Below are 25,731 nucleotides of genomic sequence, written 5' to 3'. Positions count from 1 at the left end.
TTCTGAAGAAGGGAAAAAGAGTGCTGGCAGAGGTTTATGGGCAAAGCTATACACACATATTGTTGTGGCCGGGGCTTAGTGCCACTTAGCGTCACAACGGCCATCGATAGCGAACCCATCATCCGGCGGGATGCATTCCCCGAAATTCGGGCCTCAGGCACTAAAAAAAACGGCTAGCTTTTTTGACCCCGCGGCAGCTAAAGTGCACCCTTATCTTATCGATTAAATAAGGCACTTTGGACATACCGCAACGACCCCAGCGACACACCTCAAAATAAAGAATCCAGCTTCACATAACCCCCCCCAACATCCACCTCCCCACCTCCCCACCGCCTGCCAAACACCCCATCTCCCCCCGCCGACTCGGGGCCTCCAAACAACCATGGGCTACGCAATCGGCCTCGAAGGCAGCGCCAACAAGCTCGGCGTGGGCATCATCTCTCACCCCTCCCCCACCACCCCCGCTCTCATCCTCTCCAACCTCCGGCACACCTACGTCTCCCCCCCCGGCTCCGGCTTCCTCCCCAAAGACACCGCCCTCCACCACCGCTCCCACGTCGTGTCACTCGTCAAACGTGCCCTCGCCGAATCGGGCCTCAAGCCCGCAGACATCGACTGCATATGCTACACCAAAGGCCCCGGCATGGGCGCCCCCCTGCAATCCGTCGCCATCGCGGCGCGCATGCTGGCGCTTCTGTGGAATAAGCCGATTGTGGGAGTTAATCACTGTGTTGGGCATATCGAGATGGGGCGCGAGATTACGGGGGCGCAGAATCCGGTCGTGTTGTATGTTAGTGGGGGGAACACGCAGGTTATTGCTTATGCGGAGCAAAGGTATCGGATTTTTGGGGAGGCGCTCGATATTGCGGTTGGCAACTGTCTAGACCGGTTCGCGCGGACGCTGGAGATCAGTAATGACCCTGCGCCGGGGTATAATATCGAGCAGCTCGCGAAGAAGGGGAGTGTGTTGGTGGACCTGCCGTATGCGGTTAAAGGGATGGATTGCTCGTTTTCGGGAATCTTAGCTAGTATCGATATCCTCGCCGCGAATCTGCTGACCAATCCCGACACGAGGGATGAGGCTACGGGGAAGGTTATTACGACGGCGGATTTGTGCTTCAGTCTCCAGGAAACGGTGTATGCGATGTTGGTGGAGATTACGGAGAGGGCGATGGCGCATGTGGGCAGTAGTCAGGTGTTGATTGTGGGAGGGGTGGGGTGCAATGAGAGACTGCAGGAGATGATGGGGTTGATGGCGAGGGATAGGGGGGGGAGTGTGTTTGCAACTGATGAGCGGTTTTGCATTGATAATGGCATTATGATTGCCCATGCTGGGCTACTGGCGTACGAGACGGGCTTTGCCACGCCGCTGGAGGAGAGCACGTGTACGCAGCGGTTTAGGACAGATGAGGTGTTTGTTAAATGGAGAGATTGATTCCACTGGACTGGCGTACCTTTGTATATTTAAGTATCTGGCTATAAGCAAGGCCAGTGCTATCTATTAGCTGTGTCTCTCTCGACCCTCCCTGGCTGCTCAGCTGATAGCTAAAGAGGAACATTGCAACCGCATCTGTTCGGCGTAGAGAACATATGCCATCTATAGCTCGTTGATTTTACTATATGAATAGCTTTAATTTTTGTTCATGTGGTATCATCCGATGTTGGTTTGTACATAATAGTCGTCACATACTAAATCAATGTCAATACGGTGTTAGATATCGGGGACAAGGAACCTTACCTTGCGCTTATATCTCGTAGTAGCAGACACAGCGAGTACATTTCCCTTGATGCTGCTCGTCGCCAAGTGATTCAACACCGTGTGATTGGGCATATTCAACACGCTATTGTCATCCTTCACCGGCGTCTGGGCGTTCAAAATTGGTTTCCCAAGGAAGCCTGGAAGACTCGGTGGGGTCGGCAGCTTGACAATGGCGCTGGCTGCATACTGATACGCAGGAGAATCCTCAGCCTTGTCGAGATCAAGCAGGTATTGGGGTACGGTAGATGTGTAGTGTTCGTGGGGGATCATAGGCTTCGTTCGTGGTTGTTTTGCATCTGCCCCTTGCCCTGCAGGCTTCGCTTCTTCCCGCTGCTGACGGCCTTCTTGCGATTTGGAGGGCTGTGCTTGTCCTTGTGCCTGTGAGTCCTTGGGAAGATCATCGGCGCTGACTTCAATATAATTCACAAGATTATTGCCGAAATCAACAGTGGTCGGAAGATTTGGGGATATCAGCATATTCCCATCGACGATGAAGCGGATATGGTGAGTGCCAGGCCGAACATGGATAATGGCCGAAAAGGCATCCTTCTTTCCGGGTCTGAGTAACGTCAGTTGGGTTTGCTTATTAAATAGGATGCACCGATAAGGACTACAATCGGCAGGTGCATGAACTCGGACTCACATCGGATACAGCTTTGACTTCCGGCTCCACTGGAAAATCGTCCCCGTAACGTATACCTTCTCAGCAGGCCCGAACCAGTGAAATTCAGTTGGAACAACTGGCTTCGTCCTGTCAATGGGCAGTTCGTCTCCTTCATCATCTTCGGTTGTATTGCTCAGAGCAGATAATGGACGACCGAGGTCCCCACTACCGTGTAGAGGGTCGAACTCGGGCACCGGACCTTGTGAACTTGCGGGGCCAAGTATGGGTGACCCTGGTGTGTGGACTTCTTCTTCGATAGGCAGTGGCAGGCGCGGTGGTCTGGTAAGATGGTAGGACATGATGTCGGTTGCGAGCCCAGACTGGTCACTCTGCGAAGCTGAGTAGGGCGACTTCTCAGTCGGCGTGTCTGGCACGGCCGCATTCACAGGTTGCGGAACAGCGACCGGTTTACTTGGTTCGTCGGAGAGCGTGAGCGGCGGCTTGCTGGGAGGGGTTTGTTGTGGTAGAGGTTGCGAGGCAACAAAAGAAGACGGAGGGATGGAATTCTGCGATGGCGAAGGCGAGTGCGAGTACTGGCCGTTGTTGTTGTTGAGTTGCGCATTTTGGGATTGGGCGTTGCGAGTCCGATGAGGGACCGTTGTGCCACGTGCCTGTACCTGGGAAGATTCAGGCGGCGCGGCGCCTCTTTGTGATTGTATCGTGTCTCTTAGTTTTGGCTCGCGACGGCGATCCGAGGCTGATCCTACGGACTGGCCGTGGGTTGAGCTGGCAGGCGATGCGCTGCTCGACTTCGGAGGGGCCGACGGGTTATTACCCATGATTCAGGTTTTGGTATAATAATAATAACGATGGCGGTATAATGATGTTATACATATATATATATATTCTTTTTCACCCTCTAGTTACGGTCATTCTAGAAGGCTCTGGGTTGTCGTGACTTTTTTGGATGCTGGATTGGGGGGAATTTGCTGCTGAAGCCTGGGAGTGAGTACCAGTGCAACGCGCTCTGTGAGCTGTGAGATATTTCCCCCGGGCGCAGTTTCTCTCTCGCTGGTCTGGGATGCTCTACAGTACTGTACAAATATGAAGCAATTGGGATGAACGATTGTTCAAGAGAAGAGCACAGCGACGTGAGCGATATGGGCGAATGGGAACGGGTTGGTGATCGTCAAAACAGCTTTCGGAGGTTGGAGAGGAGAGGTTGGATATATACAGTGCACAATACGTTAAGCTCAGGTAAGGGAGGGGAGGCTATCTTCTTTAGCGCCCGGCTACTATTCTTTCCCCCACTGTGTGGATCGGAAGTACTTGTTGGCACGCAGATGTGGACAGGATTACAGGTATAATGAAGGTATAAAAGGTATAAATGAACTGTTATTGTGGTTCCCCGCCCAGTGATTGACGGTGATCATGGTACTCTCGCTATAAAGAAAGTACGTGGTGCTATACGTGGTATACGCGGTGGATACAAAGACAGACCAAAAAAAACCTATGTAGACTTTGGAGGGGCAGCAAACAAAAACAAGGAGGAGGCATGACGGTGGAACAGGTACGCACAGTCCACAGCACAGTCCCCAGTACACTCCCCAGCACAGTCGTTATTGTTGACAGCCCAAGCCCCATCACAACTCACATCTCACAATTCACGTGTTTGGCAGGCCACAAGATTGTGATGAACAGTGCAATACAGTCAAATATAACACTATACAAATATCCTGACTCCTCTCCATCTCTCTCCAACAATCACCTACCCGCAACGGAACAGACTGTTCTGTGTCCCAGCCGTGGAAAATGATGCACACCACATAGGAGGCCCCAATTCCATGAATGACATCACACCCATCCCTATCTCGGAGCTCAATCAATGGAGGCATTAGACCGCATCGCGGGCATCCCGCCGCCTACGACATGGAAGACCGTCTCAGCGTCCATCTTCCACTACAGCACTCTCCCCATCGTTAAAATCGCCACTGGCATCGTGAACACCGTGCTGGTGGTATCCGCGCCTCTCATCCACCTCGTCAGCTATATCACTCACGTGCTTTTGCTTCCCCTTTCTCTGTTCGGCAATCTTGAGGTATGTAACTGGTGCTATCTATACTGCTGCTGTATCTGCGGAGTTTATCTGGAAGTGAGCCGTTTCTAACTGATCCACAGACATTCTACATCTACTTCGGCGTTGCTTCCATAGTTGGTCTCCTGGCTGGAGGTGTTGTCTATTCCATCTCCAGCGTCCTGGTGTCAATACTTGGCCTCAAACCCACGCCTACCCAGAAAACGCCTCGCACGATCCAAGGATCACAAGGCAGGCAGCAACAAGAAAGCAGCAGACGACTTCGGGGCACCGCAGTCCCCAAAGGTAGACTCACCACTGGGTACGAAGAAACGCCATTTTACGGCGAACCCTTGACACGAGAGAACGTAGGGTATCTCGACAAAGGCCGACAGCCACGAGGCCTATCGTCTCAAATAATACCCGAAGAGGACTCCGGGAGTGATTTATAGGATTACTCGGAGACTCAGCTTCTTAGCTATACAGAGCAAAATTTATCTGCATTTATTACTCCTATACAAGTACATATAAGGATCCATCCTGTTGTGCCATGCTAACCCGCCCCCCCTGCAACGGATCCTTCTCCTGGACACCAAGTTTATGCAAAAGCAAAATAAAATAAACTCCACACATTTGCATATATCAACGTGCGTGCGTATGTGTCATGAAGGACAAAAAGTCAAACCGTCCCGCATTCCCCCAACAGACTCCGTCTCAGCAACATTCGTAGTATCATGTGCTGTTAAAATCCACCCCTAGAACTTCGTAGTCACCATCTCTATCCGGCCATCCCCAACGCCTTGCTCAGCGCCGGTACACCTCCCGATCAAGTGACTCCCGATCCCGAACGCGCTCCCGGTCGCGGTCTCGTAGGGGACTCCTGCTGCGGCTTCGTGTGCGGCCGCTGCGCGCGCGGTCATCGTAGTCTAGACGCTCTCTGTGAGGGGGGTGGCGACGGTCATCACGCTCATCCCATCTCCTCCTGTCATCTCTCGGTCGCTCATCCCTCGGACGCTCATCTCTCGGCCTCTCATCTCTTGGTCGCTCATCCCTCGGCCTCTCGTCTCTCGGCCTCTCATCGCGTCGGCCGGACTCAGGCCCATAGCTCGGAATATACGTATCCACATCCCTCCCCGCAATACCCGCGCTTCCGCCTCCCCGCGCCCTCGACGGGAGGTGATCGCGATCTCGGTCCCTGTCGCGGTCTCTATACTCATGCGGACGATCTGATCTCGATCCATCGACGCCGCCTCCCCAGGTCTGAGAAGACGGAGGGTAATCTCGCGGTGGTAACCTGCTGTCGGGACGGGAATGTGACCAGCCCGGTCTCCGATCATTGGGATGTGGTTGATTCCTTGGGGGAGCGTATCCGGAGCCGTGATGAGGCGCGCCGTTTTGATGGGATCGGTTCATGCCGCCGTAGTTATCGCCGTTGCCGTATGGTCTGTTGCCTGCATTTGCTGGCTCGCCGCCCACGGCATACCCTCTTGGTGCGGGGGGTAGACCTTGTTTTGGTCCGCCCCTTGAGCGACGATCCAGTTCGTGGGACTCTTCGAATGTTGGTATTTCACCTGGATTTGCAGGGAGAGGGTTCTCGGTAAAGTAGTGGTGCTTCAAGCCATCAATCGCGTTGACCCTCTTTCGCCAGTCCAGCTTGAGGAGGTCGGTAAGCAGTGATATAGCTCCTGGACCGTACCTAGTATTCTGTTAGATTATTTCGCATGCAAGTTAACAGTGGTACATACTCCTTGAACCGCTGGGCAATTGTAGGGCCTCTGTGTGGAGGCTGAAGGCCTTGGGCTCCTGGAAGCGCACGCCACCCTGGCATACTATCCTCGGTGGGCGAACCGACCAGCTCGAAAATTATTTCCAGCTGTCTAGCATCACTTTCTCCCGACAGAATTGGCCTGCCCACCAGCATCTCTCCGAAAACGCATCCTACTCCCCACAAGTCGATAGCTGGTGTGTACCTCCGAAGTTGCAACAGCAGCTCGGGGGGTCGATACCATCTCGTCACAACCAAAGTCGTGTAATCCCTTACGGCCTCTCCGCCTCCGCCACCTGCCCGGGGAACTGGCCCTTCGTAGTGTCTTGCGAGTCCGAAATCTGCAATCTGCAAGATTCCCTTGTTGTTGATGAGAAGATTCGCTGCCTTCATGTCGCGATGAAGAATGTGATTGTCGTGCAAGTAGGCAGTTCCCTTGAGAAGCTGCATCATATAGCACTTGATCTGGGGTATGCTGAAGGTCACTCCAGGGTTCTCCAGCAACCCGGAGAGATCATGGTCCATGTATGGCGTAACCATGTACATGATTGCTCGTTTGCGCTTATCACCTGCATAACTGTCAGCGATTGTATAAGGAATATTTCAAGGTTGTCGCACTGCTTTTTTGAGAATGCTCCACGGCCATTTCTTCCAATCTCAATATATTGATGTGGTCCAAGAGCTTCAATAGCTTGATTTCGCGCAGAGCTGTTATGGGGAACTGAACAAAAATTAGTTCTCGAACTTCTTGTATGGGCCAGTATGCCTTACGCCGTCTTTCTCATTATGCATCAAGATCTTTTTTAAGGCAACGACAGCGCCAGTTTTCCGTGACCGCGCCTGGTGGACTTCGCTGCAAAATGTCAGAAAGTTGTTCGAGCTTCCAGTACGACAAATAACGAATATGAGAAGGGGAAAAGTACCCAAATGTGCCTTCTCCAAGTTTCCTTAATATTTCATAGTCTTGTATTCGTGAGCAGCCGTGGAACGACTTCGTGGGCGGAGGAGGGCGAGTCGTCTTCATATTGGTATACCCCTGCGAAACCGCGTTCGCATCTGGGCTTGCTTGCTGTGCCCAGCTCGACATCGTCGCGGGTCGAATTTATTGATCAAATGGTGTAAAGAGTCAGTCGTAGATTGCGGGTTCCTCTGCCAGGAAAACCGTCGGGGTTTTCCAATTCTTGGCTGGGAGCTCGCGATTGTGGTGTGCGGTTTAACGGGTGGGCCAAAATCGACGCGAACGGCGAGACTTATCAAGTCAAGGTGGTCGGCCTATTCTCTGCATGATAAATCAATGAGAAACAGAGGTTCTTAATGAAAGAAGGTCGCAGGTGAAATCGAAGTGAACAATGGCCATGGATATTTCAAGGCCCACAGAAATCGAAGTGTTGAGTGGAATTGTGAATCGCCAAACCCGGCCATTGTTCGAATCCCTTTTCCGATATGATGAACGTGAGGGCGAGCCAGCTCAAGCCGCCTCGGCCAATCATTTATCCATTAAAGTGAGGCTCCCGGAGCGCCCCAACCCACCATTCAAAGTTGACGACCATCGACATTACAACTGTTCCTGCGACTTACGCACCCCACGACTGTTTTAAGAAGCCAATCGATTGTCAATTTGTACGCTCAATTGAGTTTTCTCTCTGGAGATAGCATTGCTAACTGTTTATTACAGCACAATGGCTGGCCCGGGCGCTCATCCGATTCACATCCACCCGGCGCGCCCACTCTACCGGTTTGCCGCGACCGGGTTGGGGGCAAGCATGTGGTTCTTCGTATGTCTCAATAATCCTCTATGCGATGGGCAAAGCTGACTTTACATGTAGTTAATGTACAGAGCGAAGCAAGACGGTAATTGTGCCTCGCAGTCCCTTCGGCGAACGATCCCTAACCTTCCCTGCAGGACCTGCGTTATTGGGCTGGAAGCACCCTTGGGACCATTGAACGACGAGGATATACAATTAGGAGAATGGGCAGCATACGGTGCTTGGACAAGGACGGATGGCCATGTAGCATGTTTCGACGGTGTACAAATCATACAAGTTAAATGGAACACAGATCAAACCGAGATTTCAATTGACGTGAAGCTTGTCTGGGCATGAAATTATACGAAGAGAGAGCATACTTGGCTATGATATTTGCAAGAGTCTGTCTTAACGGTCTATTTGTGGTTAACGTTCTCTTGTTCTGGTTCATTGGAGAGACGGATGCTCATGTAGCACTCCGTTCCATATCCAATGGGAACAAGATTGTCAACAAAGATTTTGGTTTTTGCTAATCATAGATGCCGCAGCAGTACGGTCTCTGCCATGTCACATACAAGATTGTGGCCAGGAAACGCTGGCATGGGACAGGGGAAAAAGAGGCTGGAAAATACAATACTTTTGCAAAAAGACTGGCAACAGGGAGCCGATATCAAATGAAGTGATTGCCTTGTAATTTCACATCATCCATTCAAGCCTTGTATTACTATAGCAGAGAAATGAAGGTGAATCATTGTCTTCTCTGAATAGAATCAAATGCGCATGATTCAGCTTGACCTTCTGATTTAGAAGTCCATAAACCATACATATGACAATATTATACGGAATTATGAAACTTGTTACACAGTCATGCCACGTTCTATTTTGTTTACATATGAATAATATTGACGTACGTAAGGAGTATATTTCTGGCCACAGGCGTCAATACAGACGAGCTCAAGCCGCCGAGGCTCTCTGTTGAGATATCCGTTGTGGACGCTGTTTCATTGGAACCTAACCACGACATTCCTCATCGCCATACAAACCTTTTGTCAAAGAGAATGTTTGCGGCAAAACAATAACATTACTTGTATTTAGTTGTATTCATTCCACTTTGGAATTTATTCTTTGTTCAATTTTTTTCACATGGCCAATCACACATATGCGACAATTTATTCGTACCTTAAATAGTAAGCGAAACTGCGGAATCCAGCAAGGTACAACTACACGCATGCGGTACGGTTAAACTGAACCAAAGAACAATAGAGAGCTTCGAGATACTTCTGAGCTGAATGAGGGCGGTGGGTGTCGTCCTCATACGACGCTCACGCGCCAAAGCCGCATTTTAGAGCAGGTTGGACCCCAGGTTACGGACGGCCATGGCGGGAGCCTCGTGCCCATTCTGTGGCTATGAGGCCAAGACTGAGTATGATATTCTTGTAAGTTCACACTTCCTTCACTTGTTATAATGTTCATCAAAGTGACTTTTCAAAGTACCACATGGAAGACCTACATTCTGAAGGAAACTCTCCCTTTATTCCTACGGATGCCCACCCTGTAGACGCCACCCAGGAAGGGCATCCCTCTAGGTCCTCCCAAGCCATGGAAGACGTCGGATACGTCGAGTGTCCAATATCCGAATGCGGAGAAACTGTCCCCATGGCGGAGCTGGATGGCCACTTGGAGTTGCATAGCATGGAAGAAAGTGACAGAGATTCTCACGTGGACAGCCCGGCCTGGAAATGGGAAGGAGCCACGGAGCCTGCGGACTCCAAGTTTGACACTAGCCTTCCAACAGCACTGCGGAACCTCGACGAGGGCTCTGATCCTCCTCTACTGTCTGCAGTAGATCGTCAAGCCAAAGCCAAAGAAAGCTGGCGAGGAATTTTAAACATGCCGAAGTCAATAGTGACACCGCACGTCGCAACGAAGTCAAAGTCTGGCAAGGGTCGCCTTGGGGTAAGTTTTAATAGATCCTGGCTTTTTATGCATTCTGAGACTCACATCTCCAGACGGCTGAACTCGGCCCCCACGCCTACGAAGACAAGATGCCCGCATGGCTCCACAACCTCCTGTTGTCGGACGGAATGCCAAGAACCACAACGAAGCTCAACTCCAGCGGAGGAATCAAGACGGTGAAAAAAATAGGAAACTATGTTCCAGGCGTCCTGACTGTTCTCGAAACGCTCATTGAGCAGGATCCAGATACGGAGTATGCCTATACTTGTCATCCGTCGGTCGAACACGTTTCGAAACTGAAGAACGAAGGCGGCTTCTGCGGCTATAGAAACATACAAATGCTGACTTCATATATCGTCAACAATCGATCTCAAGGGTGTTACCATTTCAAGGAAAAAATGCCAACAATTTTCCAGATTCAGGAGTTTATTGAGCATGCCTGGGACGTGGGGATAAATACAGTGGGCCGTGCCGAGACGGGTGGGATTATAGGAACTCGAAAGTATATTGGGACGCCAGAGGTATGCAGATTACCTGCTTGTAGAACATTTCTATACTGACTCGAATAAAGGCTCAGGCGATGCTTCGAAGTCTTGACATTGAGTAAGACCTCAGCCCCCGACCCTGTGTAGGCCTAATCCTGACCATTCAATAGTTGCGATGCCCAAGCATTCAAGACCGATGGGAAACTAGCCGCAGATGAGATACTGATGGGAAACGTTGAAGAGTACTTCCGTGCTAGTGGTGTTGATAGCACCTCTAAGATTAGGAGGACACAGTTGCCTCCAATTTACTTTCAGCATCCAGGTATGGTGGCAATGCACCCAGATTAATGTTTGCTAACTATCAAAGGCCATTCCATGACCATCGTAGGCATTGAGAAGAAGCTTGATGGGTCTAAAAACCTTCTCGTCTTTGACCCAATGTTCCATGACGCCCCGGACGTCATCAAGCTTATTGGGAAGACGTCTTGGTCGGTGAAAAATCCAGCAGAGTTCTTGCGAGCATACAGGCGAAACATGAAGTATTTAAAAAAGTACAGGGCCTTTGAGGTTTTGAGGTAAGCAATCTCTGTTTTATGTTTTGGGGCATCTTTATTAACTGTTAAGATTGCGGCCGCCTGCGTTGACCTCCCTTCCCAATTGATATCGACACCGAAGATATGCGAATTTGAGGCTGCATGGCTTTGTGGATTGTTTTTTGCTTTGCTATGATTTCAAGGCACCAGCGCTTCATACGGTGTATGCTTTTGGCTCGGTCCAACGCATCAGTAGCGCGCTTCATGTGCTAGATAGATTATACAATTGAATGCACTCACATTACCATGGCCCCCTTATTTGCAGACCATGATGTTTTGTGGTTTGGCTTCGGCTTGAAGCTGGCTTGATTCAGTCAGGCTCCCTAGTTTGAAAGTATAGAACTTTCTCCCCAGGAAATACTGCCCAAACGCTACTTTCACAGAGATGAACATATTATATTTCGCAAACTGGCCAGCTAATAGTACCAGTTCAGCGCAAATCCTAGGTCGTTGTCAGTCTCGGATATCTGTATCTAATCACCTTAAGTATAATTTCTCTCAAAATGCTACTAATCGATAGTATTTATCTAAACGCTTTATTTTTGAGATCGTTGCTGATCTTGGGAATTGGCTTCGGAGGTTGGGCCATGGTGTGCTATATGTTCGATAAGGCTTGGCGCGATATGCAACTATCTTGAGCGCATCCGCGCAAAGACTTGCATCTTCAGCCCCCTCGTGATTTTGATTTCCACACCACGACTAAAAACAGAGAAATACTATTTAAAAATGCCCCCTAGCCAACTCAACTTCATCACTGGCAACAAGCACAAGCTTGCCGAGGTCCAGGCCATCTTGGGTGATGCGGTGGACTTGCAGAGCCGCTCTATTGATCTCGTCGAGATTCAAGGGACGATAGAGGAGATTTCGAAGGATAAGTGCCGTCGGGCTGCTGAAGAGGTATGGGTGTTACTAGATTTATAGTCGTACATGGTCTATTGATTTCATGGGTCTCATTCTCCCTCTACCCCGCTGTTCTACGTGAAGATCCGCGGGGGCAGTAAGTTCGCATGCCTTCTTACAAATAACTAACTTGTGAAAGGTTCAAGGACCAGTTTTGGTCGAGGATACTGCTCTGATATTTAATGCTTTCAAGAACCTTCCTGGTCCATACATGTATGTATATTTTGCACCTTTATAACCTTGTCACAGCACAGTCTATAGATTGAGGCATGCCTCTATACTATCCCCTCTCAGATTCATTTTACAGCCACATTTGTTAGTCTTCTTATTAACGGGGCTCGATTTTGATAGCAAATGGTTCTTCGAGTCCCTCGGTCACGACGGCCTAAACAAGCTCCTCGCCGGCTTTGAAGACAAATCCGCCGAATCCGTCTGCACGTTCGCATACTCCGAAGGCCCAGGCCACGAGCCCATTATCTTCCAAGGACGCACAGAAGTAGGTATTTCTTTCCTTATTAACCAGATATATAGCTAATATATCCTAGGGCAAGATAGTTCCGGCACGAGGAGCCATCGCTTTTGGCTGGGATCCCATCTTCGAGTACGGACCAGCTGGTCAAACGTGCGTATCTATCCATCATCATCCAACCCCCCGCCACCTTTCTAACCTCTCCAGCTACGCCGAGATGCCCAAAGCAGAAAAAAACAAGATCTCCCACCGCGGCAAAGCACTTGAGAAGCTAAAAGCCTGGCTCCTAGAGGCCGCAGATAGCAGCAAAGCCTAAATTCAAACCCCTTAGGATATCATAACATTTTGACCTCCCCCGTCCCAGCCTTCCTCCAGCTTCTATGACATGCATTCATAAACATTCACATTCTCTCTCTCAACTATCCTCCTTCTCCGCCCCCTCATTATCCTTAATCCACTGCGCAACCCACGCCTCTATCCGGGCGACATTGCTATCCACCTCCTCGCTCGTATTACTCGTCAGCTCCACCACGATCTCCTCATCGTACGAGTCGCGCGCCTCTTGCAGGAGTACCTCCATGATTTCCGAGTCGAGGTTCTCTTGGAGTTTCAGCTCTGGGTAGTTTCTGGTGGTGGCGGAGTTAGTGATATGCGCGGGACTTGGGGGGCAGGAAGGGGGCGTACCTCGATTTCAGCCGGTCATAAAGAATCGTAGAGTTCACCCTCAGCACGACGACAAGATCAATCCAGCTCTTGGGAAAGAGATCGCAAGCGTGCCAATCGATGATATACCCCCCTAGCTTAACCTCCTCCTCGATCTCATCCAGCAACTACAAACACACGCCCACATTAGCCTCATCCTTCCCCCCCCCCTTCCCCCCCAAAGTTTCAAAAACAAAAACAGAAACCCACATACCTTATCCTCATCAACAATCCAACTCTGATACTCCTCATCCCACCCATCATGACACCCCCGATCCTTAACAATAGTATTGATACTCAAATGCGTCAGCCCCAGCGACGCAGCAAGCGTCTCGCAGTGCGTCGTCTTCCCCACGCCCGGCGTGCCCGTGATGATGATGTTCGGCTTGGTCCGCATGGCGTATGAGGGGGGTATGGGGAGTTTCGTATCTGTGTGTGTGTGAATAGGAATCTGCGCAGCGGTCGCGGGGGAGGGGGAGGGGTTGAAAAATAAATCTTGGTTGCATGGGGGGAAGCTTATCGATAGGGCGGGGTGGTGGCAGAATAGTGTGGGCGGTGAGGCCCAGCGTCACAAAGTTTAACCAATGTTATATACCACAAGGACACTATGAGTACACAGTATGGATAAGAAGCAATGCTGTCAGACTGATAAATTCTCTCTCTCTAAAGACGTAAAAGCGTTGTATAAACCACCTAATTACGACTCATCAACTATTACACTCCCTCCCCCCCACCTCAAAACCGTCCATATTCTACAATCATGTGCAAATCTAACATTTCATGAAGCGGCCGCCCAAGTCAAAACACAACATCGACATCGACCTGTTCTAGAGTTTCAACAAAAACGGTAATATCGTAGCCACCATCCAATACATCTCCCCTCTTCCCTCTTCCCCTTCGTTTCCAGACCGCATAAAAACGCCCGCAAGATTTTTAGTACATGATTCCCCCAAGTAGCTGTTTCTTGTTCTTTCAAATGATTTTTTGGCCACATAACCAGAATGTCGTAGTGCCGAAGAAAAAAAATATACAACGAAGAGCGTCCGTTGATGGTATATGTTGCAGTTGAGAGACGTTTTTTAAACGCCATTGGCAGCAACATTCTCTTCGGCGTCCAGCTCGACAACTTGCTCATTGTCTTCAGCGTGTTCCTGATCCTCGTCCTCGTCAATAGAGCCCACGCCCGCGGCATTGTCAATCTTCTCTTGCTGAGCCATTGCCTGCGCCGAGACGATCTCCGCAAGGCGCTTCAGGCGAGGAGTTTGTAGCCCTGTGAATGTGTTAGAACGGGATGGGTATTGTAGAGATGGTTGGTTAAACTTACAAGATGGAGTATAGGTCTCCAACGCCGTGATGACACGGGGCTCTGCAATCTCATAGGGTCCACTGTCATCCATATCCACAGCGGTCAGGAGCAGCACGTCGCTCTTCTCGGTGACGCGGGAGGCAACGGCCTTCATGATCTCCGTGTTGATGGGTTGTTCGTAGTCAGCCACCAAGTACTGGTTCAGCAGCTTCTGGATTTGGTTGGGGGATAGCCTATAAAGTTAGATGATGCTGACGATGATCTAGGGGTTGGGTGAGCACTTACATCCAGCAGATATCTTGGATAATCTCAATATCGTTCAGGGTTGCCTTCTTCAACTGAAGAAGCTTCGTCGCTTGCTATAGACTGGTTAGAAATGGCACATAATATATCTGGAAGGGGTCTACGAACCATCAAGTGCTCCAACTGAAGGGTGCCCTCTGGCATATCGTGGCTCTTGCACCACTCCTCAATGCGGGTGATATTGTAGTTGATCTGCAGACCACGCTTCCACGAGAGGAAGTTTCTCCTCATCAGAAGATCGTTGAATGCCGTAACACCAACAAGGCGCAACAACTCGGTCATCGTCTGGGTGACAATCGAATCCTCCAAGAAGTACGTCTTCATAGCCTTGAAAACATTGTTCAAAAGACTCAAGAGGTTATCCATGCTGAAAGCTGGAGCAGAGTTCGTCTGGAGCAGCTTGCCCAAGAACCTGTTGCTCTCATTGGTGACAAAGCCAGGAAGTGACTGAGACTCGATGATGGCTGGGATAACCATCTTCTGGAGCTTCTTCTTCAAGACCTTCATCCAGGTGTGGTAGATATTGAACTCCAAGCTCTCCAAATCGTGCTTGACAATCTCAAGGAGACGGTCGTACTCGTAGTTGTCCGACTTCTGCGCCTCATACCAATCCTCGGCAAGGAAGACGAACGAGAGCATCTCGTGAACGTTGGACAACCAGAAGGCTCCTGGGTTGATAGCATCGTCTCCATCGTGCTGCATAACCTCTTGCTGAATAGACTGCATCACATTCGCCAGGAAGCGCTCAGACTCCTTGACAAAGCCATTGTTCCACATCTCAGAAGTGACGAGGTTGATGAGGTATGACGGGAAGAGAACCTCCTTGTCTGTTGGTGGTGGCGTAGATCCAGGCGCTGGGATCTTCAGGTTGCGGATCAATCCCATCGTTACCTCGTCATTAAGTCCATCCTCATCTGCGAGTAAGTTCTCGAGCTCAAACTCGATATTGTCTCCTGGAGCACCAGCCAAGTTCTGGCGGTGCATGTTGTTGCCCATGGCAGCCATCGATCCTGGGCGGGGGTTGTAAGCTGCGCTGAAGCGGTCCATTTCACGGGTCTCAGCACCGGCGCTGCGGCGCTTGGGCTTCTTGGAGGAGACCAAGTTGATCAGACCGCTCTGTAGAACTTGAGCTGCACCATTTGCCTCTCCGTTCATAGGCATAGGAATGATGCGTTTGGCGATCTCGAGCTGTTCTGCAAGATCGTTAACTTGTTGCCTCAATGTGACCTTCTCCTGTTCTTCTTCAGTCAAACTGAGTCTGGCACGTTCGAGTTCGACATTGGATAGTCGGAGAGATTCGCGTAGTTCCTTCTCCTCCTCATGCAGTCGTTTGATGTTAGCAGCAGATTCGTCGAAGTTGGCCTGGAGCTTCTTCATTTCCTCGTCCATGGCGGAAAGGCGTGCGGCAGAAATACCAGCCTGGTTGGCCTCTGTTTGCAGCTCCTTTGTTCTGCCCTCAAGAGCATTATGCCTGGTCTTCCAAGACTTGATCTGGTTCTCGTAATTCTCGACTTGAGTGATCAAAGCCTTGTTCTCGCGTTTCATCGTTCCGAGAGACTGGGTGAGCTCTACGACCTTGTTCTCAAGCTTGTAGGAAATCTGCTTGAGATCGCGAGCCTCCTCACGAACTGTCTTGTACTCGCGACGAGCAGTCTTTCCTCTCCACAAGCTCTGGATGATGACAACCTTATTCCTGTATTGCTTCCAGCTGCGCTTTTGTTGGCGAGATCGCCAGGTTCGCTGGATAATGCTCGCGGCATTGCCCATGCGGGTATCCATGATTTGACGTCTACGAAGGAAGCCCTTAGTAGCAGCTTGTGCGAGAATAATGTTGTTGCGAATTGCGTTGAACTTTTTACGTTCCTTCTGGCCCTTCCAAACACGTTGGATTGTGGTAGCAGCCTTTGTCTTGCGAATTTCCTCCGTTTGCTTGCGAGCAATGTAACCCCTGGTAAGGGATTGGAAGAGAAGCGTAGCGTTGCGAGCCTCGAGAAACTTCCGCCTATAGTACTTAGCCTTTAGGTTCTTCTGGATCATGATAGCACAATCGTTAAGCTTAGTCGTCCTCAAGTTCTCCAAGAACGCCAACATTCCGGCGCGGAAAAAGATCTTCGTTAGACCCATCTGATACTTGTCTAGACTCTGCCCATTGCCAGTGCCGAGAGCCTTTACTAAGATCGCATTTGCCATTTTACGGATTTCAGACGTCCAGCCTGACGACGGAACAAGCATATAGTATCTGAGTGCAAACTCTTCGTACGTCCACCTCGTAGGATAGCCAGCACAACTTATACGTACGGTCTCGAGAACACCACAAGCACGAAGTTGGCTTAGAACCATAGGACCTTCGAATGCCCAGGCTTTCTTGTCTTCGTTAGGCTTGATACAGCGAATATAGTGTACGTCGGTGCCATTGATGGTGCTCATAAGTTCGATTAATGAGGACTTGAAGATACCACCGAGGGTAGGCTTGCGGTTTATGGCGACACCAATTTTACGTCCTGCAGCTGGCTTTACGGCGTTGGATGCTGCAGATGCACTGTCCTTCTCACGCACAGCTGACGCTGCATCAAGGACCTGGCCCAGGAACTGGTTAGAAGATGACCTCAGGACAGCCATGTGCTCATCTGGAACCGTATCTCTGTTCTTGTCGATGAATCCGTCAGACTCGTAGGTCACGTCAACCGCGTAATGGCACACGGTGAAGGCGGACTTTCCAAATCTAGGCTTCTTGTAGAACTTGTTCTTGTCGGCTGCATAGTTGTGGTGTAGCTTCGTGACGAACTGCTCATCGGAACCCATGGGTAACCTGGACTCCTCATCCAGGAGGGACAGAATACCCAGCTTGCCTTCGATAAGATCGATACAAGGCTGGTTGTCAGAGAAGTCGATGAAAGTCCAGTCGATCTGCTCCCTCAAGTACTCCTCTTGCTCCAGCTTGAATACGTGAGCATTGAACTCCTGTTGCAACTTCTCATTGGCGTAGTTAATACAGAACTGCTCAAAGGAGTTCTTTGCGAAATGCTCGAAACCGTAAATATCCAATACACCAATAAATGAGCTGACTCTGCTCAGCACCTCATCCGTAGCGAGGCCGTGGTTGATATTCTCCACAAGCCAGTCAAACAGGCTGGAGTAGATGAATTTGGCGACGGAGTCCCGGACGACAGTAGCTTGCTGTTGCGTCAGGTTCGATGTGATCTTCTCCCCTCTTGTGATAAGCTGCTTCTTCACCGTCCACTTTGCGAAGTCGGTGGGATCCACACCCAGAAGAGCACAAGCCTTCATCAGCGCTGGCTCGTCAGGCGAAAGCACCGAGTCTGTCCTGGATGCTGTGATTTTGACATTTCCAAGATGAAGCAATGCTGCAAGGAGCTTGAATATGTCGGACTGTTGGCCGCCTTGGATGCCAATAGTGGCCAGGGATTGCTTCAATGCCTCGAATTCCGCCTTGTCGTCGACGCCATCAATGACCGGCGCACTGCCCTGATTCAAGTATTCAAACTCCTCCACCGGCAAAAGGCTCAGCTCCTGGCGTTCAGCCTCAGTAGCACCCGCAATTAACTGATAGAAGATATGGTAGTTTCGCTCTTTCAGAGGCTGGAAGACGAGCCTGGATCTCTCCAGGAGGTATGTTCTAATCTTCGCGCCAATAATATTCGTCTGCTTGTCGAACATGATCTCGATATATTTCCCGAATCTGGAAGAGTTGTCGTTCCTCGTCGTCTTCGCATTACCAAACGCCTCCATGATCGGGTTCGTCGCGAGAATCTGCTCCTCCGTCTCGCTCATGGCCTCTTGTCCGCGCTTCCTCGACCCAGGCTGGTCTGGAGACTCTCTCGTCGCGAAGTATCGCATGATATACTTCGCACTGACGGTCTTTCCAGCTCCTGACTCTCCGGAAACGACGATGGTCTGATTATGCCCACTCCTCAACATATCCCTAAAATTGTTGTCAGCTATAATGGACTGAGGTGATCTCAATCAATGACGCCAAACTCACGCGAATGCCTCCTCAGCGATTGCGAACAGATGGGGAGCTTGGGTAGCTCTTTGTTTCCCCGCATACACCTGCACCATCCCCGGGACATAGAGAGAGTCAACCCGAGCAAACGGGTTGGTAGCTATCAATACTATGCCACTGTATGTGTATATCTCTTTCTGGGAGTATCGCAGTCGAATAGCCTGGAGAACTGTATCACGAAAGTCATTAGCCGTGCCACCACCGCGGAGGGTATATAGTAGGGTCGGCGCATACCAGCTGGCTCGTTCAAATGGGACAGGTTCGTCAGGTCATCGCTAGCTTCGAGCATCGTAGGGTTCATCAGCGGCGGAAGACTCGTATCGGAATCATCTTCTAATGCCGCGGCGGTGATTTCGACCTTCTTTTGCTATTCGAGCAGGGCCCCGTTAGCAGTGAATCTCTAGGCATGGGGCAGGAGGGCATTAGACGCCAAACTGGAGGGACAATAGCTTACCTCCCCATTCGCAAGCTCAAAGACCAGATTGTACTTGTCCCCATCCTGAGTCTTGGAGATGACCTCCGAGGCAACCCATCCCTCTGTTGGATCGGGCTGCCACGCTCTCGTTCCGACATCGTAATTGTGCGCCATCTGGGGAATCGAGGGGGGCGGTTGGATGGTATAGGTCAGGTCCTCAACAATGGCCGAAGGCCGAGATGTTTCTCGATGCTTTTCAGGGCGGCTGTCTCTTTCATAAACGAGCTAAGGCCAGTATGGAAGGTAAAGGATGTAGTCCCCTGTCGACTACAGTAGAGAGAACATCTGTTGATAAGGCGATGTCGATGTGTATGATGGGAAGAGATATATTGGAGGGTGATGGGAGCAAAGAGCTATGATGTGTAGCAAGATTGGGGGGAGGATAGGATACAATTTTTTGGGGATGATACCGTCGCTGACCTGAACAGGAGGTTCAATAATAATGACCGACAAGGGCTCTATGGTAGGGAGTACGTGCTTTGGTGCTTTGGGGGGTGTGCTTGGGGGTTACTTGGGGTGCTTTTAGGATGGGCTTTGGGGGGTAGGGGGTACGGGAGGGTACTGGGATTGGATACATACACATTACGGGTATACATAGTAACAGCTCTTTACCTTGTTGGGGTTACTTTGGGGGCGTTTGGCGGGAATGACAAGATTTAGCGACAGAACAACGCGTTGAGCAGGGGGTAGTTCTAGTGCTATTTGACCACCCGCCGCCCACCGCCCTTCCCTTTCCACCTTCTCCCCCTATTTCCACTCCCCACTCCCACTCCCATTTCACGTAGCCGCGGCCTTAGTGCGTTTCGTTTCAGATTATTCCATGCTACTGCAGAGAACAGGAAGTTGCCATTTCATTTGCCAGTGGGAAAGAGGGAAGGGGGAGGGCGAATAGCAGGAAGAAAGCCCCTTAACAGCACATGTACCGTGCGGGTAGAGTACTAGATTATACAGTAGAGTACATACCCGTTCCAGTTGAGTTGAGTTCAGTTGGGGGAGAAGTACCTGTTATAGTAGAGGCTGCAGTCCTGGGAAACTCATGTGGATACACATGTACTGTATATTGGTGTCAGCCACACGACCGAGGCATAAGTCGGGGTGATTATTGGCCTGGGTGGTTTAACGGACTTTGTATTGATCACAGCTACTGTGATTATAGACCAGAGTGATTGAACGGCTTTGTATCAACAACGTATTAATCACAGATGCTGCAGACAGTGTTGTCATGGACAGTGCTTTAGTATCTTAAGGCTCTTTCTTTGTTTGTTTCCAATTCTAGTTACTTGTAATCACCATTGTCATGCACAGTCACTCTCCAAACTTTGAGCCACAGTCACTCATGCATAGTCACTGTCCAAACTTTCAGCCCGCTGCATGACTACTTTCAATGCTTTCAAAATTAACCCCAGAATGCCCACATATGCTTTCTGCACTTCATTCCCTACCCATCAACTCCATCCCCTCGAGCCCAACCTACGTCCTATAATCCCCATTAATAGTAACATACTCATGACTAAAATCACAAGTCCAGTAGTTCGCCTCCGCCTCCCCCGTCCCCAACCTAACCACAATCTCCAAATCCTCCATCGCCAGAATCTCCGCCGCCCTCTCCTCATCCACAGCCTCCGGCTCCCCATTAACCAGGAGCTTCAGCTCCGCCGAGCCATCTGCCGGGACAAACGACACATTCGTCCTGTCAGTCGCGATCTCCTCCACGTCATTAATCGGCAGCCCTGGCTCCGAGATCAGCGCGTAGCCAGTAGCGCAGAGGATACGTCCCCAGTTCGCGTCCTTCCCGTACAGCGCCGTCTTGACGAGCGGGGACCTCGCAATCGTCGAAGCGACCTTGCGGGCCGCCTCGACGGTAGCAGACTCCGTGACGCGGATAGTCACGAATTTCGTAGCGCCCTCGCCATCGCGGACGACAAGCTTAGCAAGATCCGTCGCGAATTCCGTGAGCACTTCTTGAAACTCCTTGTAATCCGCAGAAGAAGCCGACGTGATTTCCTGGCCGCCAGCAGCGCCGTTGGCGAAGAGCGCCACGGTATCGTTTGTGGATGTGTCACCGTCGATGGATATGCTGTTAAACGACGAATCGACAGCGGAGGTAAGGAGGGTGGGGAGGAGAGCCGGGGAGATCGGCGCATCGGTTGCGATCATGCCGAGAAGAGTGGCCATGTTGGGGTGGATCATGCCGGCGCCCTTTGTCATACCCGAGATGCGGTATTCCGTGTTCGGCGAAGATGACAGGGAGAAGGTGCGCGAAATGAGTTTGGGGAAGGTGTCGGTGGTGCAGATTGCTGAGGAGGCGGCTAGCCAGTGCTCATGGGATGAACCCAGTGCTTTGTGAGCTGCTGGGATACCGTCGAGAATCTTTTTGATAGGGAGCCTGCATCAGATGTTAGTGTATGGCCTATGGCACAGAAACCAGTCTAAATACCTCTGTCCGATAACTCCAGTGCTCATTACTATAGAGCTTCCCCCCTTGCCATCGCCAGGCGCAGTAAAGCAGGCATCAGCAGCAGCTCCCATGCTCTCCGCATCTTCTAAGCCGCCCTTTCCAGTAACAGCATTGGCGCACCCAGAGTTGATAATAACCCCACGAATCCCAGTATTCTTCCTGCGATTCAGCATATTCCTGCTAATCGTCACTGGAGCCGCCTGGAACTTGTTCTTCGTGAATACCGCGGCGGCGCCGCAGGGTGTTTCCGAGACGAGGAGGCCTATGTCTGGGTTGGACTTATTTGAAGGCTTAACGCCGACATGGGTCCCCGAAACAAGGAAGCCCCTTGGGTATTTGCCGCTTGTCGGAACATATTTTTGCTTCGCAGCTGGAATTGCTCCAGATATGGGAGCTGAATAGTTGCGGAGAGATTTGGGCGCTTTTTGTTGTACCGAGGGCCTTATCAGGCCCTTTACGGCTGTCGATATTGAGGGGCCTTTGAGAGCCATTGAGAAGCGTGATTGGGCTATAATAATGTAATGTCAGAGCCTCATACTGGGGTCATTTAAGGGCAAGCAATTTTCTCCAAAACTTACATCCCAATCCTTTTATGAACAATGTTGGAGCTTGCGATGAAGAGTCATGGCGATAACGGCCTGGCACTTTGTGGGGAACGTTTTGCAGGAACCGGAGAAACTTGGTGGCTAAACCCCGGCTGGACACCCGCCCTGACGACGCGTTTGTTCCTTTTGTACCTATTGTACCGCGTCAGGCTGTGACCGCAGGGCTGACGATTTGAGGAACGAGCCGAGTTAAATTGTCTGGAATGTGCCAATTCTTGAATTAACGACTCCTTTAGACGACAATGAAACGCAAATCTTTTATCGAAGAGGACAGTGACCTCGACGACGTATCGTCAAGAAAGAGAGCTCGCTCGCAGCAACGAGAGGATTTAAATGAGACCGACTTAAACGTTACCCCCTCGAAGCCCCGACCCGCCAGGCCGCAAACCAATGGCGCCTCCAGTGAGAAAATAGGCATTGGATCCTTTGAGGATGCCATTACACAAGAGTCGCTACCAATTGTCGAAGCGGTGACCCCGAAAAGAGGCCGCGGTCGACCCAAAGGAAGCAAGAACTTCCCAAAACCTGATGGCGCAACGCCAACGCCGAAGAAGCTTCCCAAAGGGAAGACTCTCTTTGCCACACCATCCAAGCCCTTAGGCCTTCTCACCCCATCCAAGGCGCGCAATGCGGCGGATCGCTCAGCCCGCCGGAAAAGTACTCGAACGTTGATTGAGAGGACTATAAACGGGGAGGCGAGCTCCGACGAAGACGATGATGTTGTTTCTCGATACATATACGACTCTGACAAGGAAGAGCAGGCCGATGCTACTGAAAGCGAAGCTCCCCAACCCGAAGGCGGATCAGTGGAGCCAACTGTTCCAGAAACGCCCTCGAAAAGGGGCCGTGGCCGTCCAAAGGGTTCAAAGAACCGCATCCGCACACCAAGCCCTCCTCGAGATATGCCACCCCACGAGCTATTCTTTGCGCAGAATCGCGGTGCAGCAATGAAAACCTCAAATAACAACCTCTCGTCTCTGCGACTTCTGGACCACGAAGAATACTTCACCCTTCTGCGATCTTACGAAGACCCCCACGCAAAAGACCTAGAATTCCTAAGCTCCATCCATGAACGCTCATTCCCGCAGTGGGACTTTGAACTGAGCCAGAATTTCAATATATGTCTCTACGGCTGGGGTTCGAAGCGCGAACTCCTCACGTCATATGCGAATCACATATATGCTCAAAACAACGAAGCCAAAATCGTCGTGGTCAATGGGTACAACCCAAGCACATCCATGCGCGACGTTCTCAACACGATATTCTCACTAATCCCCAACGCCCCCAAGAAACTCGGAACCCAACCATCCGAAGTCCTCGACCGCCTACTCACCCACCTCTCCACATCCGATGTACGCATCACTCTCCTCGTGCACTCTCTTGACGGCCAGCCCATCCGCCGAGCAGCCACGCAGTCGATGTTCGCGCGCCTAGCTGCACACCCTCAGATCAGCGTCATTGCTTCGACAGACCACCCGTCCTTTCCTCTGCTCTGGGACAGCTCAGCGCGAACATCGTTCAACTTCCTGTTCCACGATTGCACGACCTTCTCAACGTACTCGGCGGAAGTGGACGTCGTTGACAGCGTGCTCCAGCTCCTAGGCCGTAGCGGGCGCAGAGTCGGTGGGAAAGAGGGGGTGGGATTCGTCTTGAGGAGTTTGCCTGTTAATGCGAGGAGCTTGTTTAAGATTCTCTGCGTGGAGCAGTTGATGGTTATGGATGCCGATGGGGAGATGGATGGGTTTGGCGGCGGTGATGATGAGGATGGTGATGAGGAGGGGCATCTTGGAGAGCGGATGGGGGGTTCTAGATCGGCTGAGGTTGGGGTGGAGTATAGGGCCTTGTATCAGAAGGCTGTGGAGGACTTTGTGTGTGGTGACGAGGTGTCGTTTAGGAGTCTGTTGAAGGAGTATGTTTCCCCCCTATTCAACTTACAGGACGTACAGGGAGAAATGCTGACAATTTACTACAGATTCCATGACCATCAGATGATCACGTCCCGCAAAGATGCTCTGGGAACCGAAATTCTTTCCATTCCATTCAGGAGAGAAGAGCTAGAAGCTATCTTGGAGGACTTAATGAGCTAAACTGATACCACATATTTGTATTTATTCCGGGGCTTCAAGCGAAGGTGTTTGGCTTGATATAGGTGCATAGCAGGAGTCTCCGAGAATGGAGTATCGGGTTGCAAACGCAAGACAAAAAAATATCAGAGTTGAGTCCCCAGAATTCTCTGCTCACTTCGCGTGACTTTTGTTTGATTCTTGTTTGGTGGTTCACAAGCCTCGAAGAAAAGCGCCTTGAATATCTGGCATTGGAGTGACAGCGAGACGTTTAATTGCTCGGATGGCTTTTGGGTCAAGCTCTTCCTCTATCCGCTTCTTGTCCTTTTCAGTGGGGTTGTTAGAAGTAGCAAGCAACCTATATAGATTGTACAGTTAACCTGGATCCAATAAAGGGCTCCATGAAACTTACAACATGATCTCTCCAGAGAAAGAGTGTCATGCCCAGAGTGTGCCGGTTGTCCAAACTCTTTTGGTCATCGTCTCTTGCAACCAAGTACTCATCAAAAAGATTCCACTCGTCGGTATCTTCAGGGCCGTCACTCTCATTTGGAGCAAGTGTGCTGCTTAAGAGCCGAAGTTCGAACGCGTTCGCACCTGCAATTTCTTGTGGCACGTATTTGGAAGAGCCAGCATTGTCGAGCAGGTCTCTGACAGCTGCACTCGGGTCGTCTTTGGTCTCGGCATCGTCTTTGGTCTCCACACCATCTCGCTCATCAATCAGCTTTTTGACGGCCTCTTTCCAGGATATCGTCAATCGTTCAGCTCCGGCATCCAGAAGATAGTTCCCATCGAGCACGCTGGATGAGTTGAGATTCCGGAACGACCACGTATTCCAAGTAACTGGTTGAACCTGATTCACAAAGTCTGCTTGCGAGAAATCCGCAATTTTCTCAAAACAGACGACGTGATAGAAATCTTTGACAGTAAAAATCAGCCCTGCAGCTTAGAATTGTATAGAAAGGCGGAGTGTTTAAGTGTTATACCTGGACTCTGGTGTCCGCGGAAATCATGGAGGCCTGGATACACAGCAATCCTATATTGTCCTGGCATAATAATCGCCGGGCAGCCGTCGAGCCGACATTTTGCGCCCCGAGTCGATGGTGGAGCAACTTCGACCCAGAAAGTTGGCTTTACTGACGATGGTGTGGCTGAAGATGATTTCTCAGTGGGATCTTCGGGAAGACCCATGTGACGGCGCAGCGCCTTGGTGGCTTGGATGATATGCTCATTCTCTCTTCTTTGTCCTCAGATGGCGCGGCTGTTGGGTGTTCGTTTGAAGAAGAATCCATCTCTAGTGATGACTTGAATGTCAGCTACTCTAAATCAGGGACTTGGAAGAATGTAGGGGTCCAGTTGAGGAACGAGGTGAGAAGATCCGATTATGGTGAGGGAAGAGTTACTATCTAACAACTCTTGGAACTTTGAAGGAATCCAAAGGGGTT

The 25,731-nt window shown here is 50.6% G+C and overlaps 12 protein-coding genes across 12 annotated transcripts; 6 read left to right on the top strand and 6 right to left on the bottom strand.

The window, feature by feature from the left end:
• Nucleotides 1–382: 382 nt before the first annotated feature.
• KAE1 (putative tRNA threonylcarbamoyladenosine biosynthesis protein kae1) lies at nucleotides 383–1,435 on the top strand (the record flags this gene model as incomplete). Its single annotated transcript, XM_018273735.1, has 1 exon — nucleotides 383–1,435. The coding sequence occupies one exon, from the start codon at nucleotides 383–385 to the stop codon at nucleotides 1,433–1,435; it is 1,053 nt and encodes a 350-aa protein (XP_018131215.1).
• On the bottom strand, nucleotides 1,269–3,588 carry VE01_04259 (uncharacterized protein). Its single transcript, XM_018273734.2, has 3 exons — nucleotides 2,403–3,588; nucleotides 1,739–2,318; nucleotides 1,269–1,689 (listed from the first exon to the last, which is right to left on the bottom strand). The coding sequence occupies exons 1-3, from the start codon at nucleotides 3,200–3,202 to the stop codon at nucleotides 1,642–1,644; spliced, it is 1,428 nt and encodes a 475-aa protein (XP_018131111.1). The 5' UTR covers nucleotides 3,203–3,588; the 3' UTR covers nucleotides 1,269–1,641.
• A 69-nt stretch (nucleotides 3,589–3,657) lies between these two features.
• VE01_04258 (uncharacterized protein) lies at nucleotides 3,658–5,028 on the top strand. The gene is made up of 2 exons (XM_018273733.2): nucleotides 3,658–4,461; nucleotides 4,542–5,028. The coding sequence occupies exons 1-2, from the start codon at nucleotides 4,249–4,251 to the stop codon at nucleotides 4,887–4,889; spliced, it is 561 nt and encodes a 186-aa protein (XP_018131151.1). The 5' UTR covers nucleotides 3,658–4,248; the 3' UTR covers nucleotides 4,890–5,028.
• BUR1 (serine/threonine protein kinase, CMGC, CDC2/CDK sub) lies at nucleotides 4,791–7,617 on the bottom strand. Its single transcript, XM_018273732.2, has 5 exons — nucleotides 7,126–7,617; nucleotides 6,974–7,055; nucleotides 6,821–6,923; nucleotides 6,183–6,771; nucleotides 4,791–6,133 (listed from the first exon to the last, which is right to left on the bottom strand). Exons 1-5 carry the CDS (start codon nucleotides 7,287–7,289, stop codon nucleotides 5,242–5,244), a joined length of 1,830 nt encoding a protein of 609 aa, XP_018131110.1. The 5' UTR covers nucleotides 7,290–7,617; the 3' UTR covers nucleotides 4,791–5,241.
• Nucleotides 7,618–7,736: 119 nt separating this feature from the next.
• On the top strand, nucleotides 7,737–8,573 carry VE01_04256 (uncharacterized protein). Its single transcript, XM_059463601.1, has 3 exons — nucleotides 7,737–7,822; nucleotides 7,878–7,977; nucleotides 8,029–8,573. The coding sequence occupies exons 2-3, from the start codon at nucleotides 7,882–7,884 to the stop codon at nucleotides 8,302–8,304; spliced, it is 372 nt and encodes a 123-aa protein (XP_059319755.1). The 5' UTR covers nucleotides 7,737–7,822; nucleotides 7,878–7,881; the 3' UTR covers nucleotides 8,305–8,573.
• A 395-nt stretch (nucleotides 8,574–8,968) lies between these two features.
• On the top strand, nucleotides 8,969–11,233 carry VE01_04255 (uncharacterized protein). Its single transcript, XM_018273730.2, has 7 exons — nucleotides 8,969–9,383; nucleotides 9,439–9,903; nucleotides 9,957–10,424; nucleotides 10,475–10,506; nucleotides 10,559–10,710; nucleotides 10,756–10,963; nucleotides 11,013–11,233. Exons 1-7 carry the CDS (start codon nucleotides 9,324–9,326, stop codon nucleotides 11,047–11,049), a joined length of 1,422 nt encoding a protein of 473 aa, XP_018131120.2. The 5' UTR covers nucleotides 8,969–9,323; the 3' UTR covers nucleotides 11,050–11,233.
• Nucleotides 11,234–11,643: 410 nt separating this feature from the next.
• Nucleotides 11,644–12,705, top strand: HAM1 (nucleoside triphosphate pyrophosphohydrolase ham1). Its single transcript, XM_018273729.2, has 5 exons — nucleotides 11,644–11,878; nucleotides 12,021–12,094; nucleotides 12,233–12,377; nucleotides 12,427–12,503; nucleotides 12,558–12,705. Exons 1-5 carry the CDS (start codon nucleotides 11,708–11,710, stop codon nucleotides 12,664–12,666), a joined length of 576 nt encoding a protein of 191 aa, XP_018131150.1. The 5' UTR covers nucleotides 11,644–11,707; the 3' UTR covers nucleotides 12,667–12,705.
• On the bottom strand, nucleotides 12,300–13,523 carry FAP7 (factor activating pos9). The gene is made up of 3 exons (XM_018273728.2): nucleotides 13,267–13,523; nucleotides 13,035–13,180; nucleotides 12,300–12,976 (listed from the first exon to the last, which is right to left on the bottom strand). The coding sequence occupies exons 1-3, from the start codon at nucleotides 13,447–13,449 to the stop codon at nucleotides 12,766–12,768; spliced, it is 540 nt and encodes a 179-aa protein (XP_018131119.1). The 5' UTR covers nucleotides 13,450–13,523; the 3' UTR covers nucleotides 12,300–12,765.
• Nucleotides 13,524–13,688: 165 nt separating this feature from the next.
• Nucleotides 13,689–19,653, bottom strand: MYO2 (Myosin type-2 heavy chain 1). The gene is made up of 7 exons (XM_018273727.2): nucleotides 19,140–19,653; nucleotides 18,920–19,052; nucleotides 18,665–18,854; nucleotides 14,770–18,604; nucleotides 14,644–14,717; nucleotides 14,377–14,591; nucleotides 13,689–14,322 (listed from the first exon to the last, which is right to left on the bottom strand). The coding sequence occupies exons 1-7, from the start codon at nucleotides 19,272–19,274 to the stop codon at nucleotides 14,132–14,134; spliced, it is 4,773 nt and encodes a 1,590-aa protein (XP_018131149.1). The 5' UTR covers nucleotides 19,275–19,653; the 3' UTR covers nucleotides 13,689–14,131.
• A 754-nt stretch (nucleotides 19,654–20,407) lies between these two features.
• VE01_04251 (uncharacterized protein) lies at nucleotides 20,408–22,300 on the bottom strand. Its single transcript, XM_018273726.2, has 3 exons — nucleotides 22,197–22,300; nucleotides 21,598–22,126; nucleotides 20,408–21,546 (listed from the first exon to the last, which is right to left on the bottom strand). The coding sequence occupies exons 2-3, from the start codon at nucleotides 22,107–22,109 to the stop codon at nucleotides 20,631–20,633; spliced, it is 1,428 nt and encodes a 475-aa protein (XP_018131148.1). The 5' UTR covers nucleotides 22,110–22,126; nucleotides 22,197–22,300; the 3' UTR covers nucleotides 20,408–20,630.
• A 92-nt stretch (nucleotides 22,301–22,392) lies between these two features.
• Nucleotides 22,393–24,787, top strand: ORC2 (Origin recognition complex subunit 2). Its single transcript, XM_018273725.2, has 2 exons — nucleotides 22,393–24,132; nucleotides 24,196–24,787. The coding sequence occupies exons 1-2, from the start codon at nucleotides 22,466–22,468 to the stop codon at nucleotides 24,308–24,310; spliced, it is 1,782 nt and encodes a 593-aa protein (XP_018131147.1). The 5' UTR covers nucleotides 22,393–22,465; the 3' UTR covers nucleotides 24,311–24,787.
• On the bottom strand, nucleotides 24,500–25,477 carry VE01_04249 (uncharacterized protein; the record flags this gene model as incomplete). The annotated part of the gene is made up of 3 exons (XM_018273724.1): nucleotides 24,500–24,610; nucleotides 24,699–25,225; nucleotides 25,273–25,477. The coding sequence occupies 3 exons, from the start codon at nucleotides 25,475–25,477 to the stop codon at nucleotides 24,500–24,502; spliced, it is 843 nt and encodes a 280-aa protein (XP_018131188.1).
• Nucleotides 25,478–25,731: the final 254 nt, after the last annotated feature.

Source organism: Pseudogymnoascus verrucosus (genome assembly GCF_001662655.1).
Source record: "Pseudogymnoascus verrucosus strain UAMH 10579 unplaced genomic scaffold scaffold_17, whole genome shotgun sequence".
Classification (NCBI taxonomy): Eukaryota; Fungi; Ascomycota; class Leotiomycetes; order Thelebolales; family Thelebolaceae; genus Pseudogymnoascus; species Pseudogymnoascus verrucosus.
Note: the sequence above shows the minus strand (reverse complement) of the source record. Positions and strands in the feature narration are given on the sequence as shown.

Bases quoted from the DNA above. Each gene is read 5' to 3' on its own strand.
- VE01_04259 (XM_018273734.2), bottom strand. From the start codon at position 3,202: ATGGGTAATAACCCGTCGGCCCCTCCGAAGTCGAGCAGCGCATCGCCT. The intron at 2,319-2,402 runs GTGAGTCCGAGT...GACGTTACTCAG, and splicing joins AAGTCAAAGCTGTATCCGAT to ACCCGGAAAGAAGGATGCCT. The intron at 1,690-1,738 runs GTAAGGTTCCTT...ACATTGATTTAG, and splicing joins CTACGAGATATAAGCGCAAG to TATGTGACGACTATTATGTA.
- VE01_04258 (XM_018273733.2), top strand. From the start codon at position 4,249: ATGGAGGCATTAGACCGCATCGCGGGCATCCCGCCGCCTACGACATGG. The intron at 4,462-4,541 runs GTATGTAACTGG...ACTGATCCACAG, and splicing joins CTCTGTTCGGCAATCTTGAG to ACATTCTACATCTACTTCGG.
- BUR1 (XM_018273732.2), bottom strand. From the start codon at position 7,289: ATGTCGAGCTGGGCACAGCAAGCAAGCCCAGATGCGAACGCGGTTTCG. The intron at 6,924-6,973 runs GTAAGGCATACT...ATTTTTGTTCAG, and splicing joins TGCATAATGAGAAAGACGGC to TTCCCCATAACAGCTCTGCG. The intron at 6,134-6,182 runs GTATGTACCACT...ACAGAATACTAG, and splicing joins ATTGCCCAGCGGTTCAAGGA to GTACGGTCCAGGAGCTATAT.
- VE01_04256 (XM_059463601.1), top strand. From the start codon at position 7,882: ATGGCTGGCCCGGGCGCTCATCCGATTCACATCCACCCGGCGCGCCCA. The intron at 7,978-8,028 runs GTATGTCTCAAT...CTTTACATGTAG, and splicing joins GGGCAAGCATGTGGTTCTTC to TTAATGTACAGAGCGAAGCA.
- VE01_04255 (XM_018273730.2), top strand. From the start codon at position 9,324: ATGGCGGGAGCCTCGTGCCCATTCTGTGGCTATGAGGCCAAGACTGAG. The intron at 10,507-10,558 runs GTAAGACCTCAG...ACCATTCAATAG, and splicing joins CTTCGAAGTCTTGACATTGA to TTGCGATGCCCAAGCATTCA. The intron at 10,711-10,755 runs GTATGGTGGCAA...TAACTATCAAAG, and splicing joins AATTTACTTTCAGCATCCAG to GCCATTCCATGACCATCGTA.
- HAM1 (XM_018273729.2), top strand. From the start codon at position 11,708: ATGCCCCCTAGCCAACTCAACTTCATCACTGGCAACAAGCACAAGCTT. The intron at 12,095-12,232 runs GTATGTATATTT...CGATTTTGATAG, and splicing joins AACCTTCCTGGTCCATACAT to CAAATGGTTCTTCGAGTCCC. The intron at 12,504-12,557 runs GTGCGTATCTAT...TAACCTCTCCAG, and splicing joins TACGGACCAGCTGGTCAAAC to CTACGCCGAGATGCCCAAAG.
- FAP7 (XM_018273728.2), bottom strand. From the start codon at position 13,449: ATGCGGACCAAGCCGAACATCATCATCACGGGCACGCCGGGCGTGGGG. The intron at 13,181-13,266 runs GTATGTGGGTTT...GTGTGTTTGTAG, and splicing joins GGATTGTTGATGAGGATAAG to TTGCTGGATGAGATCGAGGA. The intron at 12,977-13,034 runs GTACGCCCCCTT...CGCCACCACCAG, and splicing joins TATGACCGGCTGAAATCGAG to AAACTACCCAGAGCTGAAAC.
- MYO2 (XM_018273727.2), bottom strand. From the start codon at position 19,274: ATGGCGCACAATTACGATGTCGGAACGAGAGCGTGGCAGCCCGATCCA. The intron at 18,605-18,664 runs GTGAGTTTGGCG...CAACAATTTTAG, and splicing joins ATCGCTGAGGAGGCATTCGC to GGATATGTTGAGGAGTGGGC. The intron at 14,323-14,376 runs GTAAGTTTAACC...ACACATTCACAG, and splicing joins GGAGACCTATACTCCATCTT to GGCTACAAACTCCTCGCCTG.
- VE01_04251 (XM_018273726.2), bottom strand. From the start codon at position 22,109: ATGGCTCTCAAAGGCCCCTCAATATCGACAGCCGTAAAGGGCCTGATA. The intron at 21,547-21,597 runs GTATTTAGACTG...CATCTGATGCAG, and splicing joins ACTGGAGTTATCGGACAGAG to GCTCCCTATCAAAAAGATTC.
- ORC2 (XM_018273725.2), top strand. From the start codon at position 22,466: ATGAAACGCAAATCTTTTATCGAAGAGGACAGTGACCTCGACGACGTA. The intron at 24,133-24,195 runs GTATGTTTCCCC...AATTTACTACAG, and splicing joins TTTAGGAGTCTGTTGAAGGA to ATTCCATGACCATCAGATGA.